General features: G+C 41.7%; 3 protein-coding genes across 4 annotated transcripts; all 3 read left to right on the top strand.

The window, feature by feature from the left end:
• The first annotated feature begins 303 nt into the window (after positions 1 to 303).
• Positions 304 to 8,710, top strand: stard3 (StAR related lipid transfer domain containing 3). 2 transcript variants are annotated; one of them, XM_029508378.1, is made up of 15 exons: positions 304 to 380; positions 1,790 to 2,087; positions 2,193 to 2,270; positions 2,561 to 2,638; positions 2,735 to 2,788; positions 3,088 to 3,205; positions 3,641 to 3,742; positions 3,865 to 3,920; positions 4,032 to 4,124; positions 4,678 to 4,740; positions 5,929 to 6,024; positions 6,129 to 6,208; positions 6,321 to 6,425; positions 6,564 to 6,657; positions 6,881 to 8,710. In XM_029508378.1, the coding sequence occupies exons 2-15, from the start codon at positions 1,875 to 1,877 to the stop codon at positions 7,004 to 7,006; spliced, it is 1,356 nt and encodes a 451-aa protein (XP_029364238.1). In that variant the 5' UTR covers positions 304 to 380; positions 1,790 to 1,874; the 3' UTR covers positions 7,007 to 8,710. The 2 variants fall into 2 exon arrangements, with proteins under 2 accessions (XP_029364238.1, XP_029364239.1); XM_029508379.1 differs by having other exon boundaries at positions 315 to 380; positions 1,849 to 2,087.
• Positions 8,711 to 9,901: 1,191 nt separating this feature from the next.
• LOC115047217 (melanoregulin) lies at positions 9,902 to 11,882 on the top strand. Its single transcript, XM_029508010.1, has 5 exons — positions 9,902 to 10,002; positions 10,158 to 10,320; positions 10,640 to 10,730; positions 10,833 to 10,996; positions 11,676 to 11,882. Exons 1-5 carry the CDS (start codon positions 9,902 to 9,904, stop codon positions 11,880 to 11,882), a joined length of 726 nt encoding a protein of 241 aa, XP_029363870.1.
• Positions 11,883 to 15,081: 3,199 nt separating this feature from the next.
• tcap (titin-cap (telethonin)) lies at positions 15,082 to 16,936 on the top strand. The gene is made up of 2 exons (XM_029508957.1): positions 15,082 to 15,386; positions 15,533 to 16,936. The coding sequence occupies exons 1-2, from the start codon at positions 15,238 to 15,240 to the stop codon at positions 15,921 to 15,923; spliced, it is 540 nt and encodes a 179-aa protein (XP_029364817.1). The 5' UTR covers positions 15,082 to 15,237; the 3' UTR covers positions 15,924 to 16,936.
• Positions 16,937 to 18,011: the final 1,075 nt, after the last annotated feature.

The following is an 18,011-nucleotide window of genomic DNA, read 5'->3' on the forward strand; positions in this document are numbered from 1 at the left end:
CATTGGGCAGAGAAAGGCCCCAGGCCAGGGAACCGAACCTGTGACCTCCTTGTTGTGGGGCAACAGCGCTAACCACTGTTTTATCAAAATAAAAAAAATATAAATAAACCAATTAAAATGAAGAAAGAGGAAATATTTTAATACATAAAATGATGTTAAACTTGAAATGGCCAGGGATGTAGTTACAGAGAAAGGCCACTGGATGGCAATAGTCACGTAGTTTTCATCGTGTTTGAAGAGAGGCGGGGAATTATCTTGCCACGATGTGTCATCTTGGATTGGTCCGAACCGGAAGACAGTGCGGCGACGATGAGGACGAAGAGGGTGATGATGATGATGATGATGATGATGGTGATAATAAGGAGGATGCGGTAAATCAAGTGAGTTTCATGCTTTTATTATTTATTGGACAATTCATTGAGTGTGTTTTGTTGTCTCTTAGCTCCACTTCCTGTGATTGTTCCTTTGAAACGTGACGTCGCTGTCACAGCCAGAAAACTAACTTACATGGAGACGGAGCTGAGTTAGCCGGCGGAAGCTAAACGGGGTCGCTGAAAAATAAATAGTTCGTTTGCTCCTTCGTGTCATTCGTGTTTGTGTGTTCTGGTGTTGGCCCCGACAGAGGAGCAGCTTTTGTGCTGGTTGTTTCCTGTCTGTGTTGTGTGTTTTTCTTGTGGACAGCGGTTAGTTAGTTAGGAAGTTAGTTAGTTAGCCTGCTAGCAGAGGAACAACCTCCACAGAGTTGTTGTTGTTTCTTAGCAGGACTGAAAACGTCTGCGGTTTGAAACTATTAAAACCAAAATCTACATGAACTCTCGTCATTTAGTTGATCCCCATCTGCAGCCCATCAGGAATCTAGTGTATTTTTTTTGGGGGGGGGGGGTGAATATATAAATCTGAGATGACTCATGATGCGTATTGACATGAAGTGATTCAAGAAGAAATCGAAACTCACTGATTGTCACTGTGTTATCTTCAGTCTTCTTAAGCAGAAGATATTATCGTATGTTTGAAAACATCCAGGAAATCCTCCACCATAAAATAGATTTTACTCAGAGGAGCCATTCCTGTATCATAGGCCAACTTCCTGCAGCCTTTCAGCATATATTTGTTTATTTACACAGAATACAAACTTGAAGGTCCACTTTTGGATTTGGCTGCTTTAGAATAACATTTTAGTTGAGAAATATTTCCACCACTTTATATTTGGCACATTCAAAAACAATGAATGTTGACCACTGAGGTTTTATAGAGCACTAGCACCATGAGATTATTGGACTGATGAAACAAGAAGTCAGAGAATTTAAGGGTATGAGAGGTATGAAAACAAATGCCTAAAGAATGGAGTGACTGATCATTGAAATGCTAAAGACAAAAGCTGAGTGTTTCATCACTCTTTAAGCAGCCAATGGAGGGGAATTTTTAGTGTAACATTGCTGATGTCTGGATGATGTGGCGGTCAGTGAAGATAACGTGCTTAACTCTAAAGTTACCCAAAAATATAACAAAGGGACCATGTTTTGTTTCGGATCCCAATTTTGAGGCCTGTGTGAAGTCATGAGACTGCATGCAGATCAGATGGAGAGGAGTGAAGAATATTTACAAGCCGCTGTATTTTTGTAGCTCTTATCATTGCCTAACTTTGAAAACATTCACCCAAAGAGCAACACTCAGACCAGTGTGAACTTTAGGAGGCCAAAAACATTTTGTATTTTGTGTCTTAAACTAAATTTAATGCCAATGTTTAATTCTTTTGTTTGCATTTTCTGCTCATGTCTGTTTATTGCAGAACAACAGCGAAACAAAATGAAACCATCCTAGACCACAAACCTTGTCCTCTTGCTGCAGGGACAGTCTCCTGTGTCACCGCAGGAATGCCGGGTGGAGACTATGGGGAGATCGGGGGAAGTCTCCCAGCCATTGCCTCTTTAAATGCGTCCTACTCTACATCGCTGTCACTCCCCTCCCCATACCTGTTTGTACCCCCTGCAGAGCGTAGGGCCATTTCCGACGTACGCCGCACCTTCTGTCTCTTCGTGACCTTTGACCTGCTCTTCATATCGCTTCTCTGGATTATTGAGTTGAACGTGAGTCTTGACCTTTTTATTTATTTATTTATTTTATTTTGAGGCTACAGCATTGATAGCTGAGACTCATTTTGACTCTGATGTGCACTCTCTATCCTCCTGTAGATCTCCAGCACAATCTGGAACAGTTTGGAGAATGAGGTGGTCCATTATAAGTTCAGCTCTTCCTTCTTTGACATCTTTGTAAGTTGGTCAATCCTATAATGTAGATTTTGTTTTTTTCCCCCAAAATTAGAGTAATGATGTTAATTCACTCATTTGTTATAATGAACAGGCACTTGTATTGTGCATAGTCAGGTTTATGGTTGCTGAATTAGCTGTTGGTCACATGTCTACATTTATTGGCTCAAGAGGAGGAAGTGTTGACAAAACCAATAAACCTGCAGCATGTGATAAAATTAAATGGCTGAGCTTTTTTTTTTTTTTTAAAAAAAAAAAACAAACTCTTTTTTTCCCCCTCATTCCTGTCTCAGCTCCTTGCCATGTTTCGTTTCTTGTGTCTGCAAGTGGGTTATGCAGCTTTTCGGTTGAGGCATTGGTGGGTCATTGCAGTAAGTGATCTCAGTATTACAAACTCATGAAAGGTAACTATAAAATTTTGTATTTTTAGTGCTTGAAATGATTCAAATTGAAACTTTCCTCCACAGATTACCACTCTAGTGACCAGCGTCTTCCTGGTTGTGAAGGTTATTGTGTCTGATGTGAGTGTGACACTTTTTGTGTGTTTCAGAGAAACCACTTCAGCTTTTTCACTTCTGCTTTATGCCACTATTGTACTATCTGGCAATAAGGGTGTTAATAACTTTTTGCAAACCACAGAGATGTTGTCATCTGGATTTTCCCCAAAGTTCAGTGTCAAGATGTTTCTGTGCAACAAATATACAGCAGCAAACCACCATAAAATGCTGCTGTCACATGCTTTGTGGTTGTTTGGATGATTGTGCCTTATCTTTTTCATGGCTACAGTCTGGAGATGACATAAGTTTCTGTCTCAACACAGCTCCTGTCCCAGAATGCCTTTGGCTACGTTTTGCCTATTGCCTCCTTTGTTGTGGCCTGGTTGGAAACCTGGTTTCTTGACTTCAAAGTGCTAACACAGGAGGCAGACGATGAAAGAGGTGAGAGAAAGACTTTAAATCTGCACCACAGACACTTAATGAAAGTGGACATTGATTTGCTAGATCTGAAAAGGAGCTACTGGTTAAGTCCTTGTTGTACTGACGTCTATGTGAAAATGGTTTGATTTATTACCTTGTTAAAATGAGTTCACTGTCAGTCTCTAATTTCAGGCCTTCTTCAATTTAACATAATGGGTTTTGTTTTGTTTTTTATAATGGTCACATTTAAAGGAAAAGAGAAGATAAAGCACACAGATACAAAGTGGCCTGCCTGACAATCAGGATAGAGTACAGAGCTGTTCAGATTCAAAAAAACCAAGATGGCTAACGGTCAAATTACAGACGGGAACGTTTAAAACAGCAGTTCACAGAACAATGGGTGACATCATGGTTGGCTGACCGCAGCTTGACCAAGTGTCACCTTATTTTCCTCAGCCTACCTAGCAGTGGTGAACGCAGCCTGTGAACGTGCCCCCATGATCTACCCTCGTGCAGTTTCAGATGGACAGTTCTACTCCCCACCTGAATCCGTCGCAGGTGATGTGTGATTGTATTTGAATAAATGTTAAGTCAGCTTTAAGTTGCATTGTTATTTAGCTGGTTCATACTTTCCTCTGGGTTTGAATGTTTGAATTGTGACCCCGATCTTGTATCTGTAGGCTCCGAAGAGGACCTGGATGAGGAGGGTCTTGGACGCAGAGCTGTCACTGCTCAGGTATCTGCATCACTTTCATTATGCTCAGCTGTTAGACCAGCTTTTCTTCACCCGACGATGACGATTATGATGATGGTTGTGAGACTTTGTGGTCTTCTCCCATCATCCCAGGAGAAGGAGTATGTCCGACAGGGACGGGAGGCGCTCTCTGTGGTGGAACAGATCTTAACCCAGGAGGAGAACTGGAAATTTGAAAAGAACAATGTAAGTTTGCGTCTTTGTTTCATATCCCCTCTCCTGCTCTGGTTGATATACAGGTTCAAAGACAGTTCACTGGGTCAACATGAGTCCCATTTACACGTCATATTAATAGGTGATTTGTGTCTGAATAATGACATCTGACCCACAAATATATTCTGATCCCAATATATGCCATCACACATATACAGTATGTGTGTATTTTCACAAAGTTTTGCTGATTTAAAAAAAAAAAAAAAAAAACAGACAGAAATTCCAGATGTGTTGATAATCTGCAACTACTGGAAACGGTTACAGTCTCACTTTATGAGTAGTTCATCTTCAGGTTCTTCTTCTGAAAACCTTATGAGATCAAAAAGCTGGATTTATTTCATGGTCATTATCTGATGGTTTGTCATATCTGAACTTTGAAGCACATTGATTCTTCGCCTCTTGTATTAAAATAAACTACATACCAAAGAGGTCACTGAGTATGTTAAGGAGGTGAAGTATCTTTTATGTTTCCCCTGTAATGAGAGCAAAAGGATTGTGACAATAAAAGTCTTTTATTTCACATCAGGACATAGGAGACTCTGTCTACACCCTGGAGATTCCCTTCCATGGAAAGACTTTCATTCTCAAGGTACAACAGCTCTTTGTGCATTCATTGATTGTTTTCTCCACTCGATGTTTTGGTAGAAAAGACAGAAAGGAGAGATGTTTCAACTTATAACACCAAGCGTACACTATTCATAATTTCTAGACACATCGGTAGGAGTATTTTTATGTGTTCAGACGTCATGACAATTGAACTGTCAGTCTGATTTTGCTTCTTATTGTGCCGCATTGATGAACAGATCAGATTGTGCATTAGTGCAACCCAACTACATTAAATACCATTGTGTGTGTGCTGTATCTGAATGAGCTCTAGAGGGCATAGTGGCTAAATAATTGGGAGTAACAGCTTTTAAATCAGGTACCAAAAATTATTTTGTGGGCTGTCACACCAGCTTTAGAAAAAATAGAGTCACACTACAAAGGAGATCCTTTTAACATCTGTTAATCATTGCCTGTAATATACAGGCTGTTTCATAACTGAAGGCCGTTTGAAGAGCTCTGCTTTCCAAGAGTCAGATCCATCACTTTGTGGAGTTATTACTGCGAATAATAAATAAGGTTACAGTCAGAGCCAGAGAGAAACATCTGCGGTGTTTCAACAGGCCTGTGTATTGATCATTTATTGATCAACATGACCTAAAGCTTTACTTTGCCAATTGTTTACATGTCTTCTAGGGTATCTAGATCTTGATCTACATGATTAAATGCAGCTCTTTGTTCTTTTTCAATAAAGATTAGGATAACCCAACTGCCATGTAGCGCTGACATGGCTTGTCTCTGTGCAAATGACTGGCCTCAAGATTATCTGTATAATCAGTTTTGAGTGAGCCTTGTCTGGTTTTGTTTTGGAACACGGGACTCCTTCATGAGATGTGGCAGAACAAAACCTATTATGAGGCATTTCTCCACCAAGACAATGATCCTAAACAAACTTAAGAAATGGTTTTGAAATGAATAAAATTGGGTGACTGAAATCCATAGTACTGACGTCTGCCACGAGGGGACATGTGAACAACAAAGAAAAGGCATGGCCAAATACCAGGAGCTGTGGACAGGGTTAATTCAGTAAAAAAAAAAAGAAACAAATAAACGATGATGATTGCTTTTGTCATGTTTCCCCTGGTTTCCACACCAGGCAACAGTCTGGTTCCACCTCTGAAATGATGCCGAACAGCTGTTAATAAACTTGGGTTTGATGTGTGTTTTTATTCAGGCCTTTATGCAGTGTCCTGCTGAGCTGGTCTATCAGGAGGTCATTCTGCAACCAGAGAAGATGGTCCAGTGGAACAAAACGGTTTCTGCCTGCCAGGTGATAACTTGAACTTATTTGATTCATCTATTTTTTTTTTTTTTTTTTTTTTTTTTTTTTAGCACTATTTATTTAACTCTTTATCTCTCCTATCTCCTCATCAGATCCTCCAGAGGGTTGACGACAATACTCTAGTATCATATGACGTCTCTGCTGGAGCAGCAGGGGGAGTTGTGTCTGCAAGGTAGATCAGCAGGCTTCAATTTGTGACTTTTATTTCATATCCATCAGACCTTCCTATGTACCTTCTTTCTACTGCATCCATTCATTGATGATGTCTTTGTTTCTTCCTTTAGGGATTTTGTCAATGTTCGACGGGTGGAGCGCAAACGAGACTGCTACCTGTCTGCTGGCATGGCAACCGAACACGAAGCCAAACCTCCAAGCGGTCGCTACGTCAGGTCAGAACAAGCCTCTAGACAGCTCCTTGTCATTTATCTCAGTAATTCTGAAGATTTAGGTTAGATTTAGGCATTTAAGTAAAAGTTAAGTTGTGTTGTTTGATCTCTTACATTTTTCTTCTGTTTCTGTCTCCTTAGGGGAGAAAACGGTCCAGGAGGATTTGTGGTCCTTAAGTCCAGCAGCAACCCGTCCGTCTGCACCTTCATCTGGGTCCTTAACACAGACTTGAAGGTGAAAACATGCATTCTGCAAATTATATGGTTTTCTCTGCTTGAGCCTGTTTAAAATGACTACTTTTCGAAGTATTTGCTTTATAAAAGTCACAAATAGTGACAAGAAACAGAAAAACAGAACGAGGATAAGAATTTTATTTTCAGAAATGTTTAGATAACAATACTGACTCAAAGAATAGAAAATATTATACATTAACGCATGGCTCTCATTGCCTTATCAGGGCCGCCTGCCCCGCTACCTCATCCACCAGAGTCTGGCTGCCACCATGTTTGAATTCATGTCACATTTACGCCAACGTATCGCTGACCTGCGACCCTCTCTCCGCTCCCATCACCACCACACCTGAAACTGGAGAAACATCAAAATGTGCCACAGCTGGTCAGCAGGCATCACTACTGTTCTTGTTTAAGTTATTATTGAACACATTGGTCACCTTGTGATGCATCCAAGCTGAGGGGATGTTCCACAGTCAGACTTCTAGGCCTTGGAGATGTTTGACATATAGGAGGAGTAACGGCCTTGTCAAAGACAACCTTCCTTCTTAAATTCTTTTTTTTTTTTTTTTTTTTTTTTGTGATCACAGGAAAGTGTGATCACAAACATATTTTTGATGTGGAGCTGTAATTATCTTGCCACTTTTTCTGAAGGCACCACATGGAATGGTGGACTTTGCTTAAACAAGTAGACTCAGATGAAGATGAAAGTGATCCTCAGCATGCAGGCATCTGTCTTACTTCTTACAAAAGAACTGATGCAATGGCGAGACTGAGCCTTATCTTACTGTACATGTTGGCAGCCATTGAGTTGATGCTTTCTTTTTTTGTGTGTGTATGTGTTCTTTTTTTTTCACTGAAATAGTACACCAGCCCTAAAACAAGCCTACACTTCACTGTCATATCCACAACATATGTAATCTTACTGGGTTGAGGCTTTTTTCTACACATTTTTATTTTCCTTAACTACACTGTGATCAATCGGTGAAAGAAGCCACTGGCTGTCACTAGAGGGAGATACCACTGATCCTTCCAGTGAAAGCATTTCAGTTTGATCTCATCTGCTGTTTCATGGTGCAAAAATCTGTTAACTTAGTTTACATAACCAGTTTGCAATTATTATTAATTGGACAGAATTCAAACCAGGTGTTAAATCAGGAGTTGCGCTTAGTTTGTGTTCAAAATTGGTTAGCAGAAAAAATAATGAATCTTCTCATAAATTAGGATGCTGTGCACTTACTAAAGTTATCCTTTATGCCAATAACCTCAAGTGTCCTTGTGGTTCAAAAATAAAAAAGTAATCAATTATTGTTAATTTACTGATATGACATTTGTTCTGGACTCCCTTCAGGCTTCAAATGTGGTGCTGAGTGAAGGTTTTCTATCATGTCTTACATATGAAGCATTACGTCTTGTTTAATCATTCAATATTATCATGTCCAGCTTATTACTGTTTTTGTTTTATTTCAAAATGTCCACCTTATCGTTAGAGTGAAACCTCAAAAAGAAAAAAGAAGTCTAAAAGTTTGGTTCAAATTATGTGGAGTTGAACCAAAGAGAGCAAATTACCGTGCTTTTCAATCTTGAGAAATGTTGTGCAGATTTCTCTGGAGCCTATCCATGTCTGTAAACGTGAAGTGGTAAAAGTCCACATCACATTCACAACATGGCTGCAGAGTTCAGGCCTTTTACTCTGTCACTCTGCCGGCTTTACTTTGTGGAAGCTGAGACAAATTGTCCTCATGAAGTCCAGACACATACTTTTTTTTTTTTTTAAAAACTGTACTCTTTCAGGATCATTAATTTTATTTTGTCTGCAAACTATACAAAGGGAATGTCAAAAGAAAAGAATTAACAATATCTGCGATCTGGTGCCTTTGTCACAGTACTCTTAAGTCAATTCTTTGTACCCTCAAAGGTTTACTGTATTCACACAAACCCTATTTATACACAGTGAATTAGTATTTTCCTTTATAATAGTTTTTGAATGTATTTGTCTAAAGATGATCAAACTTAATTTAAAACCATTGCATCTGACCAACAGTTTTTTTTGTTTTGTTTTTTTTTTTTTTATTGCGTCTTAACCAGTGTCTTATATCTAATAAAATATATGAAACCTGCCCCTTTAACTTACGACCTGTTTGTTAGAAAAAGCTCTAGCAGCTGAATAATCATGAAATTTATTTGGCTCCTCATTGTAATTAGATGAGAAAACTTCACAGCAGTTTTTACCCACATTCTTTTCTAACATTGCATTTTGCGTTGGGATGGGGGCGACGTTATTTAATGTCATAAACATTATTACTCTCTGACAAGAGGCTGTTACAGCTATGAAGTACCAATAGCTGCATTCTAGATTAGGGCTGGCCCCTGGAGGTCGAGTCATGCTCCACATCATGGTGGGCATTAACCCAGAACATTGCAATATTCTTACTCCTTCACTACAAATTGTATTTTTCCTCCTAACAGACCTCTGAAAATTAAAATAAGCTGCGGCTGTTGCAGACGATAGACAAATCGAAATCCAAACACTTTTACATAAACGGATGGACTTAGTCAAAACCACATACTTTGAATTTAAATAATCCTAAAATCAACACATGCATGGTGGGAATGCAGAGTAAATAATTGCAGCTACTGTTAGAGAGGAGATGCCCTTGGGGCAAAACACAATGCTGAGGACAAGAGATGGAACAGCTCACATGATTGTGCTGTGACTGTCTTCTGAGGCTGTGTGGGTGTATGATTGTCTGTTTTCAACTCGCTCACAGAGTCAGTGTCCTTAATGTAAGACTGATGAGAAGCACTAGTCCTTTGGCTGCCATATGCCTGAGCTTTTCCAACCACATGGGCCCTGGGAAGTGAGGACAAGCCTGTACCGGATGAGGATTCCTGGAAAATGGGAAGCTGAAAACTACGTTGGGCGATCAGTGACCTTTGTAACATTTTGTTTTTGAAGCTGTTCTTTGCTATATTTTTTACCAGAAGTAAAGGCCGCTTTTTTACATTGCCATTGTTTGAATATAAACTGTGAAGAAGGTCCACTCAAGAATCTTCAGATTATCTTTCAGGACAACAGTATTCTGGAGTTCAAGAAGCCCAGTGGAGATCAGGCCAGATTCAGCACTGGCATCCCCTTCTCAATTTTTTGAAGTTGTTTCTGCGCATTCTAAAAAGTGAAACACAACTTCTCTCTGGATTATTTGACGCTGTGAACATCTGCAGCACGGAAACTCTGTTGGTAATAAATGGGTTCAGCCTTCACGAAGTTCTGCATGCAGTTCTGCTGCTGCTGCTGCTGTACCACCCATGACGAAGAGGATGAGGATGAGAAGCAGCCACTAGTACCGTAAGAGACATTTGACAGAGAAGTTCAGTGTTACTTGAATATGAGTATTGCAATGATTATTATTGGTGTCAAAGTATAATGCTTCCTCGTGTGTGTTGTATCTTTGTATGAATGTGTAATAATTGAGTTTTTGTGTGTGTTCGTTGGCCACACAGTCATGATCCATTGGAGTATTTCAACCGTGAAGTCCAGAAGCGACGTGATGAGGAGACCAACCTGTGGAGTACGCCGGGCGACCCCAGTCACTCTGAGAGAGATGATGACCGGGCCCTTTACACCTTGCTGCAGGCCAGGCAGAAGACCCGCATGGGGTCCACAGTACGTGGAGGAGGCTGAAGCTTTCTTCAGTGATGGATACCGGAGGATTAAAAATAGGACCAAATGACTACACAGTGGTGCAGCAGGAAAAAGCTCTAACCTATGCTAAGGACCGAATTTATACTGTGAACGTGCAAATGATATAAAACATCAATAATAAGTTGTCATGAGTGATATAAAATTATTATGATCAGTGATTTAAATCAGCTTAGTCAGGGACTGTGCTGAAGTATTAGTTAGTTGGTGCAGACAGGAAATGATTATGCAAGCCAAAGAAAAGCAGTTCTTTAAAATTCTGTCCTTTTGATCTCTTGATAAGGGCTATCGCCGCCTGAGTGTTGACATTGAGGCCATGAGAGACACCCGCCGAGAAGTCCGAGATAAGTGGAAGACGATTCTGGAGAACCTGGGTAAGGTTGGACAAATGAGATGAGGTACGAGTGTATAGTATCACTGTGTGCGTGGAGATTACCAGAGAGGGGTTTTTGCTTTTTTTTTTTTTCCTCCTCCAGGTTTCATGGCAGAGGCAGATTCACTGCTAACCGTATCCGCTGGTGCCTCACATGACCGCATGCGTAATGCTCCAGCAGCACGTGCGCTGCTTCAGACACTCCACTCTGAAACCTCCATCTTCAGCTCCAGGGAGCCGCCACCAGAGAGATATCTGTTCATCCTGGTGAGGGCAGAAAAACTTAAATCTGAACACATTGCTCAACAGAGGAGTGTCCTCATTGTGACCTGGAGCTCACATGAACCAATAAGGCCAGATTTGTCCATCCCTCTGCTCCAGGCCTCAGCAAGGACCACTTACCTCCTCTGAAGAATAAACCTCACTGTGCCGGGATCACTTGTGAAATACATTTAAGAAGCCAAATACATCAGAACATGTTAGCAAGGCTGATCCACTCTGACACATTACACTATAATGTCACACAAAGAGGAATCCGTTTAAGAGGCGGCACAGATCCTTCTTTTCCTTTTCAGAAAAAAATTTATATAAGAGGCACATTGATTTTTTACTTAAGTATAAATACTATATAAAAATACCATTTTGATTAAAATGTCTACAACTAAAATATTTCCATGACCATTGCTATTTTTCAGTAGCTACATATACACACACTCATATCCTAAGTGCATTTAATAAGGGTATGTAGAACAGAAGGTTTGATTTAAAATGCACCACAACGTTAAGACACATCCATGAACTTTTTTTAATGATAAAAAAAAAATAAAATAATAAGAATTCTTCCCAGGAGGATGTAGGTTGATATGTGTAGTTGCAGTAGGAAACAATGTTTGTTTTAAAGTCCTGACAATTCACAGTTCCTTTCTCTCTCCCTTCCTCCTCACAGGATCGTCTCATATATCTAGACATAGCTGAAGATTTTCTAGGAAAGGCAAAACGCTTCTATCCACCGAGGGATGACTCTGATGAAGATATGTCAGGTCTCAACATCAACCTGCCACTTCTTTTGGCCAGGGTGGAGGCCATGAATGGAAGAGGTGATGATGAGGAGGAGAGCGACAGGGACGATGGAAACCTCAGTGACAGATCCTGAAGGTCTACTGGCTGTAACGATAATAGATACAAGGCAGGGGGCAGCAGTCATCAACCCTGGAGACCTGGATAACTCCCATGGCTCCTCCATGACAGTGACTGCTCAAGCTTCCTGGAAGTTGTAGCTGAAGAATCCCACCCCACCCACACCTGCACAGCCTCATTCTCATTGTGTGTCCTCTGGTCAAAATCTAAAGCGGTTTAGCAGATTTTCAGGTAAACATTACAGAGGTGTAAACTGTGGTATGTGTTTTATCCCTGTGATCAAGTTCCTCGCCTGTTTATTGTTCAGTGTGAACCTTCAGGGTAGCAATGTTCCTTGGAGCAGACCCTCTTTCTATTTTGTCCTATGATTATCAGCACTCATTTCATTCAATCACATGATTAGAAAAAAAAAAAGCCCCGTATTAGTCATCCTTTTAACTAAAGAAAGTCTGCAGTGCTGGCTTCAAGCATTTTGGAAAATGGCAGATGGAAATGCATTGTAGTAAGTGCTCCATATAGAACTTTTAAAGTAATTGTGCGTTTGTTTGCGTGCATGCATGCGTCCGTGCACGCGTGTGTGTGTGGGGGTCTTCCAGGTGATGTGAGGGTATTCTTTTTTCCTCCTCCAGCAATTAGCTGAAAATGTGAAAGATTTCTAAAGTTGTGGCGGTTTTGTTGTATGTGTTATGGTATGCAGTTCATGATTAAATAAAGTTGGAGCCTAAGGCCTGTTGTGTGTCACAAGTTGGTATGATGTCTTCCTCTCAGCTGCCTTGTGTTATGGAATATTTGTTTCCACAACGACAAAGAAAGGGAGAGGGATTTGAAAGTCTTTTGGCAGTCAAGAACAAATTTATACAGTTAAAATAAACTTAAAAATAGAATTTGCTGCATCTAAGTCACGTGAGTAGGAGGCAGTGACTCTTTGGAAACAGTGGCAAGAACATTCCTGTGAAGTGGAATACAAGTGTCTTCTTCAGTCAGATCACCAGCCCTCACGTGGCCTGCCGCCTGTGTACCCAGGGCTGGCTTACAATCTGATCCACAGACATAACACAAATCCTGGCCTGGTGCAGGCTGTCCGGCATCTGACCATCCCCGGTGGGACCAGGCCAGACGCTGGGTTGAAAGATGCATGGGGGATTATGCATGGTGGTCAGGTGGATGTTGTTGTTGTTGTTGTTGTTATGTAAGAAAATCTCTGGTGGGGTACATGTCTGACAACGGCACCAGAGGCGTTGCCGGTGGTGCAAGGGTGAAACACAAAAGTCAAGCTGAGGATTTTGTGTCAGTGTCCAAAGATGAATTAACTAAAAGTGAAATCCTTTGGCCTCCTCTTGCTGCTGAGGAAGCACTTTGTGTCAGATTGGCCTGCCCAGGCAGCTCCTCTCTGTCTTCCCAAATTAACTAGGACGTCACAAAAAAAAGAAAAAAAAAAAAAAAGAACCATCTTAAATCCAAACTTGCACTCACATTATTTTTGCTTTGTTTACCATCTTTTGACAGGCCTGGGCTTTATCATGCAGTTGTCCGCCAATCCTATCCTCCCTCAAAACGTCCCTCCCACTCCACAGCTCTTTCTTGGTGACAGCTCATTTAAATGTCACTTCCCGGCAGCTGCAGCAGTTTTGTTATATAACACAAAGTTCATTATGGCCAGCTCTGGCCCAGCAGTGAGGCATGAAGACAAAACCGGGCATGCAGTGGAGGGGAATGGAGGTTGATCACAGTGACAGGATTCACCTCATAACTGGTCACCTTTACAAACCCTCCACATCCCTGGCTTCATTAGCATAGTATGACTCACCCCAAATCAGCTGAGAGGTGAAGTGCATCTGAAGTCCTCTTGCTGTAGGTGAACACCAAAATTATAATGAGAACAGATGAAAACTATCAGCCTGTTTAGTTAAAAGCCCGATTGCTCTGTATCAAATTGATTCTAAAAAGATGTCAGTGGGGAAAGATTTTACATAGTGAATAACTGGGTTTCTGAATCGGCATTTCATGGTTGTTACGGTTTCAAACATGGCTGAACGCATGACCCCAGGGATGTCTATTGTGCTCTTACTCCCTTTCCTCTCTCTAACACAGAGCAATATTTTACACATGCAATGTCGTCCTAGTGTGAAACTGCACACAGGAAATTTCTGTCTATATTCACTTTGTTTTTATACCCTCTATGTTGTTTTCCTTTGATCATTTCCAGACCAGTGATGAGCAGCAAAAACAAAATTGTGATTTAATATCATCATTTGTGAACAACTTAGCAGCCCTGGATTTACTCATGTGCATTACTCCGTGTGCCACTTATGTAAAACAGATTTAAAGAAAGTGTGAGCAATGAGCTTCCTGTCACTGTGGATGTGACACTTGTGATTCTGATCCATCTGACTTAGGCTATCCGATGATACTGGTACCTGATGTGGACGAGTGAGTCAGAGACATCAACTGGTTGTAACATCATACCAGAGGACAACTGTCAGGGGTGAATGTTTGGGTACTACTCTGTGTGTGTGTGTGTACTTCACGGTCTGTAACCTGAGCTGATTAATGCTTGCATAGAGCTTTGTCGCTGTGATAATGAATCACCAGGGATGGAGCTCTTGCTGCTGGGAGGCAGTGCACTGTAATGGCATCTAATGAAGGGGTTGAGATGTTGTCACAAAGCATAGCTGTTGTATAAACTCCGTCTATTGTATCTTGTATTGTGAGCAAAAGGTCAGCAAGAAGTGATGAAACAACGCTATGATGTTTCCACCTGTTACCTCAGATGTCTTATTCCTGATCCACACGCTGGCCTGAAATATCTCCTGTGGATGAAGAACACTTGCAACACTGTTATCTTTCCACATTACTGAGGTGTCACTTGGTGCCTCATGTACATCAAGACCAGAACCTTGTTAAGATTCCTCTCTGTTAAGACTGTCTCCATGACATGCTCCCTCTAAGACACTACGATCACAGCTGAAGTGGAAACTGTTATGCTGAGTGATTACAGAGGTGACAGTGTGTACAATTTGAAAATCAGAGGATTTTCAGCCCAATTACCCCTAACCCCTCCTAACAGCGACTTCCAGTACGCAGGGAGTGAGACATGAAATACTTGGTATTGGATGTCAGTGCACACTGATTGTAGAGTGACAACATGGGTCAGAAATAGAAACAGGTCCACTATAAAGCACACGGACAGACTTGAGCCTGGACATAGACAGTGGAGAGAGAAGGAGAGAGAGACACAGTGGAAGCCAGGTGATACAGCTAGCTGAAGCATCACTGCTGCCTTGAACAATCTTCTCAGACACAACACCAGACCTTGGGACCGACCAAAAGGGAACGATAAATCTGTGACAGATCTTCCCACAGCAGACAAGATGCCAATCTGTTCCATCCTTGAGAAGTGTAATGGTGTGGTGGTGGGAGCAGAGCTCACCTGCAGTGTACGGGAGGAGAACAAGTCCCAGAGGGAGAGCTACAGCGCCGACTGGCAAAGTGTCAGACTCAAAACTCAGCCTCAGGACAGGTGAGAGCTCACAGACAAACCAGACGTCCCTTAAAAAGACTATGTTTGTATCTAGTCTTACTTGGGAAGTTCTTGATAAACCCATTTTCTCATAATGAAGGCGGTTGAACAGTTAAAATAAAGTGACTCTTCTCTGTTTTCTGCAGACAGACGTTGAACATGAATGACAGCTCACGAAGGGAGACTCTTTCACGGCAGTGGCAGGCCCGTTCTCTGATACAGAACTGCCCCTCTGGTGTCTTTAGGGTGGGCACGGTGGAAAGAGGGGTAAGAGAACACCAACTGCTGCCAAAGAGAAAGACCCTCCCCTTGCCCATCTTCACCCCTGCAGAGTTGGGTGTCAGGCTGGGACGTGGAGCCCCGCACACCGAGGAAGACCTGCAGCCCCTGCCTATTCCAGATGGGGCCTGTCCCAGCAAGAGGACTGTGGACGAGATCACAAGAGATCTTCCTCCAGTCAAGCCAACCCTCATGGAGTTCGCCAAAGCACCCAAAGCCCTGGGTCGCTCCATGTCCTTGGAGGCTCAGAGAGGGTGAAAAGCACAAGGACAAAAAGAGAAAGGGTGGATGTTAGGGAGAGACGAGAAGGCTAACAGATGGAGAAGGAGGGTCATTGGGCAGAGGATGTCAGGAGCATGACAAGTTGTACATAGATTTATCTCTAGTGACATTCGTCATAAATCCTACATTTTGTAGATTTTTAGCACTGTCTGTGTGTCTTGGTGAACACAGCAGCAGGTAAATGTCACACTTTGCCATTGTTGGCATTTGGTGGTCAGGGGTATTAGAAATGGTTATGTGAAGGTGTCCAAATTGTGATGGGAGAGTCACTGTGTGTGTTCCCAGCTGTGCCACAGGCCAATCTCTGACTATGCAGGCCGACCGAGTTCATCACATCTCAGAATCTCTTGACCCAATTTTTGCACGCAAGGGTGCACCGTAGCCAGGTTGCATGTATTTCCTTTTAATTTTCTTTCGTATTGACTTGTGCCAGTATCCTCATAAGGGAAATGAAAGTGTTCTTGTGGTCGTCATGGATTACACCTCTAACAGGGAGTGGAAGCATGCAGTGTTGCAGAAAGTGATTGAAAATGACGTGGCAAAGCCAGAGGCAGGTAGCAGACTGTAAAAAAGGGATAGAAAAAGAAAGGGGAAGTCAGGGGGGAGGGGGAGAGGAGGGATCAGGGCTGAGGGAACATGCTTTGGTCAGCATCCAGGCCTCCAGAAGCCCTTGACAGTCCGTGATCTCTGTGAAGAGAACAGAATGCTCTGGGGTAATCACACACCGCGATTCTACGTGTGTGTTTATGCCTGCTGAGACCTCTGAACAAGAGGACTTAGGAAAACTGATCAGCTGTCTTTTATTGTGTATTCACCCATCTACCGTGATAGTTGTGTGGCAGCTCATATTGATATATGGTAGAGGAAGAGACACTGAAGTAGCCAATAACACCACAAGGTGTAAATTAATGGAATGTGTGCAATGATGTTGAAATATTTTTAGATATTTATTATTATTTTTACAAATAAATAAAAGATGTTGCTCATCACTTGTTTGCCTTCATGTTTTCTGAGTGAGATACAGCATGAACAAACTTTGAATATACTAAAGGGGAAGCTTTTTTTTTTATTTTTATTTTTTTTTCACTGAAAGGTTCAGGTCAACACTGAGACACATACCTCATCCTGAGAATAATGGTTGGTGGACAGATGTTAAAAGGATAAATATCCGTACAGCAAACTGGAGTTACAACATAAATAATGGCAGATAGTGATATGATCATAAATCGAAATATGTAAAGTCGAAGGATTTGAACTTATTGAGGAAATATATCAATGTGAAAAATGATGCCTTTTATGAGGGGCCATGCCAACAAGAATCTGCCAGACAAGCTGATATAAATAGCTGGGTATCTGTCTCCAATAATTTAGTTACCTACATTCTGTCACACCCTGAACAAACCCCACATTAGCACTCTACATCCCTCATTTATCTTTCATGTTCCGCCCTCTGTGTTTGTTCTCAACACAGAATGTACTGTTCCCCATTGCTGTAATAGATGCATTGTATCACCGCCTTTTCTTCCACTTGCTAAATCCACAGCTTACTCACTCTAGCTTATCAATTATTGCCTCTACCATTAACTACCCCGCTCCAATGAGGACTCATCCTCTTCAGAGTATTGTGTGTCTTTAACCCCCTTCTGACCTACTGTGCCTCTCTCACTTGTCTCCCAGTGATAGTCAGAGTGTGGTGGGTTGGTATTAATAGCACTGTAAACAATGGCGCTGCCCAGGAGACAACAGGGAGACAGTTGTATCGGCACGTTCCTCTCATTTGAATCTCAGCATTTTAGCAGAGATTTCTTTAAAATTCCCCTCCCGCATCTGCAGCTGAGATCTTGTTTGCCCCACTCTGCAGCGTCATGGTAAATCCATTTCTTAAACTCTAAAATGAACCACCAAACTCTGAAACTATGTTCTGTGGATGCCAAGGAATGTCACACTTGAAATGATGTGTGTGGTAACATATAAATCTACTAAATTGACACTGAAATTCTTTCCTATGGCTCAGCTGTTCCAGCTGTACCCGGCTCACTGCGTTATCCCGTTTGGCAGCCCACC

Source organism: Echeneis naucrates, chromosome 8 (assembly GCF_900963305.1).
Source record: "Echeneis naucrates chromosome 8, fEcheNa1.1, whole genome shotgun sequence".
Lineage (NCBI taxonomy): Eukaryota > Metazoa > Chordata > Actinopteri > Carangiformes > Echeneidae > Echeneis > Echeneis naucrates.